General features: G+C 34.2%; 2 protein-coding genes across 4 annotated transcripts; one reads left to right on the top strand and one right to left on the bottom strand.

Annotated features, from left to right (window-relative positions):
- LOC107429485 (allene oxide cyclase, chloroplastic) lies at positions 1-1,199 on the top strand. The gene is made up of 2 exons (XM_048462572.2): positions 1-349; positions 438-1,199. Exons 1-2 carry the CDS (start codon positions 100-102, stop codon positions 962-964), a joined length of 777 nt encoding a protein of 258 aa, XP_048318529.1. The 5' UTR covers positions 1-99; the 3' UTR covers positions 965-1,199.
- Positions 1,200-2,484: 1,285 nt separating this feature from the next.
- Positions 2,485-5,342, bottom strand: LOC107429496 (cell division cycle 20.2, cofactor of APC complex). 3 transcript variants are annotated; one of them, XM_016040190.4, is made up of 6 exons: positions 5,130-5,342; positions 4,903-4,991; positions 4,185-4,463; positions 3,636-3,905; positions 2,964-3,545; positions 2,485-2,858 (listed from the first exon to the last, which is right to left on the bottom strand). In XM_016040190.4, exons 2-6 carry the CDS (start codon positions 4,966-4,968, stop codon positions 2,718-2,720), a joined length of 1,338 nt encoding a protein of 445 aa, XP_015895676.3. In that variant the 5' UTR covers positions 4,969-4,991; positions 5,130-5,342; the 3' UTR covers positions 2,485-2,717. The 3 variants fall into 3 exon arrangements, with proteins under 3 accessions (XP_015895676.3, XP_060669751.1, XP_015895675.3); XM_060813768.1 differs by lacking the exon at positions 5,130-5,342 and having other exon boundaries at positions 4,185-4,302; positions 4,388-4,463; positions 4,903-4,967; XM_016040189.4 differs by having other exon boundaries at positions 4,903-5,340.
- Positions 5,343-6,747: the final 1,405 nt, after the last annotated feature.

Below are 6,747 nucleotides of genomic sequence, written 5' to 3'. Positions count from 1 at the left end.
ACTGTTCATCTGTATATTCTCTTTTCTTTTCATCATCATCGTTTCCTTTAAAAAAAAAGAAAGAAAAAAAGAAAAAGACAAAGAAAACCTCCATTGATAATGGCGTCCACAAGCTCTCTCAATACTATTTCATCTCTGAAACTAACCAACCCAATCAACCCCAATTCGCCTTCTCAAACCCCAAAACTCTTGGGTTTCAATCTCTCTCACTCTTTTCCATCTCTCAAATTCTCATCCACCAACAAAGACTTCTCTTCAACAAACACCTCCAAGAAGAATTACTCCACAACAACCAGAGCTCTGTTTTTTCAAAGCAACAAGCCCGCTGTAGCAGAGTCTCCCAAACACAGTAAGTAAATTCTCTTAAAACCAACAAACATTTTTTTTACCAAAACAAAATTCGTTCCTTTTTATACTAATTATTGACCAAATTGCAGCCAAAGTTCAAGAACTTCATGTGTACGAGATCAACGAGCGAGACAGAGGAAGCCCAGCGTACCTCAGACTGAGTAAGAAACCGGTGAACTCCCTGGGCGACCTCGTTCCATTCAGCAACAAGATCTACTCCGGCGATCTGGAGAAGAGGTTGGGAATCAGCGCCGGCCTCTGCATACTGATCCAACACGTGCCTGAAAAGAAAGGCGATCGGTACGAAGCAATCTACAGCTTGTATTTCGGAGATTACGGTCACATATCGGTTCAGGGACCGTACCTGACGTACGAGGACACGTACTTGGCGGTGACCGGAGGATCGGGGATCTTCGAAGGGGTTACCGGAGAGGTGAAACTCCGGCAGCTGGTTTTTCCATTCAAGATCTTCTACACGTTTTATCTGAAAGGCATTGCCGATTTGCCTGAGGAATTGGTTAAGGCGAAGCCGGTGACTCCTTCGCCGAGTGTTGAGCCGTCTCCGGCGGCTAAAGCCACTGAGCCTCACGCCACCATTTCCAATTTCACCAACTGATCACCAAAATCAATCAACCTCTTTCTCTCTCTTCTCTTCTCTCTCTCTCTCTCTCTAGATGTTTTATTTAATGATGTTACTTTTTCTTGTATGATAGCGATAAGCACAATTGAGTTTGGGTGTCTACGATTCAGAAAACAAAAAGGGCGGGTTGAGTGGTGAATTATCAAAGTTTCAAATTCTATTTTTTTTATTTGATTTTTAATTTTATATAATGTAAGATGTTGATTGACAATTTGCATATGTTTAAATATTAGAATTAGTTTGTCATTTCAAAAAAAAAAAAAAAACAAATAATAATAGTAGTAGAATTAACTGTCACTAAAAACTTGATGGCTAAAAAGATTTGGAAACAATAATAAATCAAAGTATTATCACACTCATACACAAATGATATAATTTTTAATTTTTACTATCAAAAAAATATGAAGGAATTAGGAATAGTAACTCTCATATCTCGTTGGTAATGATAATTTAAAAAAAAATTAAAAAAATTATAGGTTACGTTGACAATTTACATGGATAAGAAGGTGCATGCAAGCAACGTTTTTGAACCTTAATTTGGTTCTCTAATTTTCTAAGTGCCATTGTGAGTCTCGTGGGAAAATACAACATCATTAATGGGGTATATAATATGTATATTATTATATTTTAGATGCACCAACCCTAAAAAATTGTATCCTTGATTAGATAAAACATAAATAACTAGCACATTCAGAGAATTCATTGCCTGTTCCAGAAATATGAATAAAACACGTGTTTTAATTTTCAAGTCTACATATAAAAGCTTTGGTCAACATAAAAAAAAAAGAAAAAAAAAAAGAAGATAATATTTCGATGAGAATTAGATACTATTTAAGGTTACGTTAAATAGCATTCAATTTAATGGAAAGTAAGGGATTGGATATGAGTTTTTTTTTTTTTTTTTTTTTTTTGGGAATAAAGAGGAGCAACTTGGATTGTTTATTTATTTTGGATTGTTTGATTAGTGCTAATAAGTGATTTTTGAAGCAAACATAAAGCTTAAATGAGCACTACATACAAACTCTGCAAATGGGTTTTCAACACGTGGGCTTTCATGTAACCAAACAACTTTTTTCTTATACTTTGAGTTAGGCTCTCTCAAGTCCTGCATAACGAGGGGTGTGATGTCTATGTATTACCACGACTTCTCACTTAAAGTTGATCCAAACCCCGCAATTGCCTCATCAAAAAGCATTTTGTTCAGACCTCGAAAGTTTTCAACAATAGTAAAATTGACATTATGAAGTTAAAATTAAAAAAAAAAAACATATTACAAATTGGGAAAACCGAGTATAATATAACCTTTTCAGGAGAATTCAAAATCTTGTATTACGTAGAAAGAAAAGTCATGTAAAAGCCTTTTTTTTTTTTTTTCTCTCTATTTATTTAAGTCTACTTTCTTCTGAAGGCAAATTGTTGGTATATTTGTATACTTGTACCATCTACTCCATCATTCAAGTGAAGGAGGCCATCCATGCAACGGAAACAGAACAAACTCTACAACATGTTTACAACGGTTCTGTATTTGTATATAAATGTATGTACATATTGAGATTTCTTAAAAACAAAATGAAAACACAACAAAACTTCTGTCCCATACAAGGGAACCTCTGTTTCAAAACTGAAGCTGATTATATTCTATTTTTGTCGATGCAAAGGTAGAATATGCATCTCCAACTTCCATTAAATAGTTCCAAGAAATTCTGATGAAATTTCTACATGTTCTTGATTACCGGATGCGGCACACGTTTGAAAAAGGCTCGAGATCTGCTTTTGGAGCCGGCTTACACACTTCTGGGACCCCAAAAACATTCCAGAACCTAAGTGTTTCGTCAGCCGCCGCAGATGCCACCGTGCAACCATCTGGGCTCTGAAAATTGTCCACAAGAATGACAAGATTTAGTATGAAACCATTTAACAATTGATAAATCATTTAATAGACCATTTAAACTTACTTCAAATAATTGATAATTACCTGAGCCAGAAAAAGAACTCTGGAGGTGTGGCCAGTGAGCTCTGCCACTTTAACCATTGAAGGGTATTTCCAAAGGGTAAGCTGATTCTGAGCAAACCCATGTGAACTAAGCAGCTCCCTTTCATTCTTGTTCCAAACCAATGAACAAACCTGAGAGCCGCTGTCAACTGAGTTGAGGCATGCACCTGTGTGGGTGTTCCAAAACTTTATGGTTCGATCAGTGCCACCTCCACCAGAAGCCAACAAATTGCCCTGGAAAGGGCACCAAGCAATGGCTTTCACCGCAGATGTATGCTCTTCAAGCCTGTGAAGCCACTGTGTTGGTGAATTTGATGATGCCATTGCTCTGTCCCAGATACGGAGGACGTTATCATTCCCTCCACTGGCTAATTGCTGACCAGAGGCTGACCATTTTAGGCCACAGACTTCTTGTTCATGCCCACGGTAGGTTTCAACAATGTGTGATCTAACTCTTACATCATTGTTGATGATCCGACCATCCATACCACCAGTTGTTAGTATATAATTGTTCCATGCCAGAGAGCCAACTCGTAGTCTGTGGCCACCCTTCAGAGTTCTCAACTGCACAATACATTAATGACATCAGATAGCAACAAATTTAGCACAACAAAATAAATAAATAGAAGGGGATTCAGAACTGTGGAAACCAACCAGTCGATTAGCAGCTGAGTCCCACAATTGTACTTCGGAATTGTTCAACCCAACAGCAATATTCCCGCCATCAGCAGCCCAACTAACACTTGTAACAGGGCCATTTTCTTCGTCTACAGTAACAAGTTCTGAAGTTGAACCATCTGTACCATCCCATAAGTATACCGAGTTTGCAAGAGCTATTGCAAGAACATTGCAGCTTCCCCAATCCAACAAGTTCAGGTAGTAATCATCAATTAGCTCAGGAGCATCCAATGTCCGCTCTGAAGTCTGCATGTTTCAAAACACAATCAATTATAATTCAAGGACTCTCAAACGGGAAAATAAATGAATATACACACACACACATATATATATATATATATATATATATATATATATATATATATGAGGGGCGAAGTAAATGATCCAAAATTATTTACAGAATCTAATTACTCGGATCCTAAAATTTTTTGTGTCAAGAAAAGTTTTTAAGGTCTGATTTATTCCCACACTTTGATCAAATGCAAACTTTAGAATCAAAGAAAGATCAAAAACACAAATGGGTACCTGAGGAATCTTTCGCCTCTGTTTCACAGGTTTATCATGGCGTAGAGAATTAGTAAACTCCCGGGGAATCGGCTCAACAGGGGTAGGAGGCTTGTTCTTGAAAGCTAGGATCCGAGTCCTGTTCATGTTGAAGGTCTCAGCCAGTTGCTTCCTGTAGGCCTCTCCTGATGGTGAGCTCACAGCCATAGTTGGGTTTTCCTTACCTTTCCTCCATTCAGTCAGCATGTTGTGAGCATAATCGAAATCCATTGCCGACCGGTTTGGAATGAATCTGTCCAACTGATAGAAAAAGAAAATCACATTGAGACTTATTCAAAACGCAAAAATCTCAGAAACATTGAAAACAAAAATACCCATCTTGTCCTACATCAAATCCACAATACAATCCCTCTTTCCCACAAACCAATTGAGAAGAATATTACATAAAAAAGGGGTCAATTTTAGAGATCGATTTAGAAAGAACCCTAACGCAGAAACCACAAATACCAATGCAACTTCGGTAATCAAATGAGAAAACCAATCCTAATTTCAAGGAATTTTACAAAAATTTAAGAAACAGAGTCCCGATTCGAACTAAAAGAACCTAATTTACGGCATTTCAACGATAAAATCTCAAACAATATTGCAATTCGAAATACAAAGGGAAAAAAAAAAAAAAAAACTATCGCAGAAATCAAATGTAAGAGAACAATTGAATCAAGAAGAAATTCGCACTTACATTTTCTCGGGAATTCTTTCTCTGAAGAAACTGATCTTGAAGAGGGGACCGAGAATGTATCTTCATCTTGGATGAAGAATTCACAAATCCTGCATCCATAATTGGATAATACCCAAACCAAAAAATAATAATAATAACAAAAACGAAGAAAAAGAACAAATATATAGAATAAAACAAATAAAAAACCCGTAGAAATTTTTTTTAAAAAAATAACAGAATAACATTACAATGTAAAAGGCCTGCAAAATAGCGAGTTAATCGAAGAAATTAAAAGCTTCAAAGTTACAACTGTTAGAGAAAACAACTAAGTGAGCGAGCAGCGTTGTTTGTTTTGCGAACGTTCGTCTTGAGAATTCAGTGAAAGAAAGAGAGAGAGAGAGAGAGAGAGAGAGAGTGATCGTATGAGAGGATTAGGAATGACAGATTAGGATTTAGGTGAATCTGAATTTATACGTTCTTGATATTGAGCCGTTGTATTAATGATGTGACGGAAATACCCTTGCAACAAACGGCCTGTGCCGCCACCGCCTTATTTTTTTGCCCTTTTTGGGTGGGAAAAAAAAAAAAAAACCACTGCTTTCATGTGATCATTCCACTATGGTAAATTTAATAAATTATTAACATAAAATAATATATATATATATATATACACATATTTATATTAACAAAAATATTATATTATTATCTTTGAGATCCCAATAAAATTGTTATGGACGTTTAGGTAATTTAAGAAGAGATTTTCGTTCTGATTTTAAACAATAAATTTTTAAAATAATACATTTTAATTTTGAAAATAGAAATATTGCTTGACTAAGTTTTTTTTTATTTTATTTTATCTTATTTTATTGAGTTTATTCAGTTCGCAGTCTAGTAAAGTTTTTTTATTAAGTTGATTTTGAATGAAACAAGAAAAAAAAAATAGATATATTATATAACTTTGCATTTTCCAATTTAGATTGAATTTTAAAGTATCATCAAGGAAAAAAATAAAAAAATAAAAAAACTGGCATCGAGCTAAATGCATATTGATTTTTTTTTTTTTTTTAATAAACTCACATTGAATACTTATACATATTTCTTTAAGAATTAAGATACGGATGACATAATGAATCAACAACAATGATTTGTATTGTACTTTTTTGATAGTTTCCTAAATCCTATTTACATTGAAATAGATATAGAACATGTGAAACGAATTAAAATGGGCCAGTTTAAATTGATATTGACTATAATTATATATCAATAGAACATGGACACGATCACAATATTATAGATAACAATAACTAGATGAAATTTTCAAATTTCAGTACACTAATAATACTAAAAGCAAAGTAGTAAAGATGTGAGTGAGTGACCCAGTTGCAGGCATGGCACATATCACTTCGTTTATTTCTACTGCATTTGCCTGCAACATTAACATCCATCCAATTATTCATTATAATTCATTCATATATATTGTATTTATATATAATAAGTTCTGCTTAATTCTTGTATTGTTTAAATATTCTTTTTTTTTTCTATAATTTTTTCACCGTATTGCTTTTCAATAACAAATATAAACTGAAATATATGGTAATTTAAATGTTAATTAATACATGAAAGTTTATGTTACTGGAATTGCAAGGACCAGAAAATGTCAGAGGCTTCAACAAATTTCTTTTTTGGTATGTTCAAGGTTCGTTTACTTGCTCCACATGAATCTCCCCATGCAAATAGGAAGGCCTGTATTTGTAGATATTCAAGTTTAGTCATTATATATACATCATTTTATTTTTTAGGAAATATTTTGAAACAAAAATTAAAAGAAAAAAAAATGGGGATATATAATTTATACAGGAGAATCAT

This window comes from Ziziphus jujuba, chromosome 12, assembly GCF_031755915.1.
Source record: "Ziziphus jujuba cultivar Dongzao chromosome 12, ASM3175591v1".
Lineage (NCBI taxonomy): Eukaryota > Viridiplantae > Streptophyta > Magnoliopsida > Rosales > Rhamnaceae > Ziziphus > Ziziphus jujuba.
Note: the sequence above shows the minus strand (reverse complement) of the source record. Positions and strands in the feature narration are given on the sequence as shown.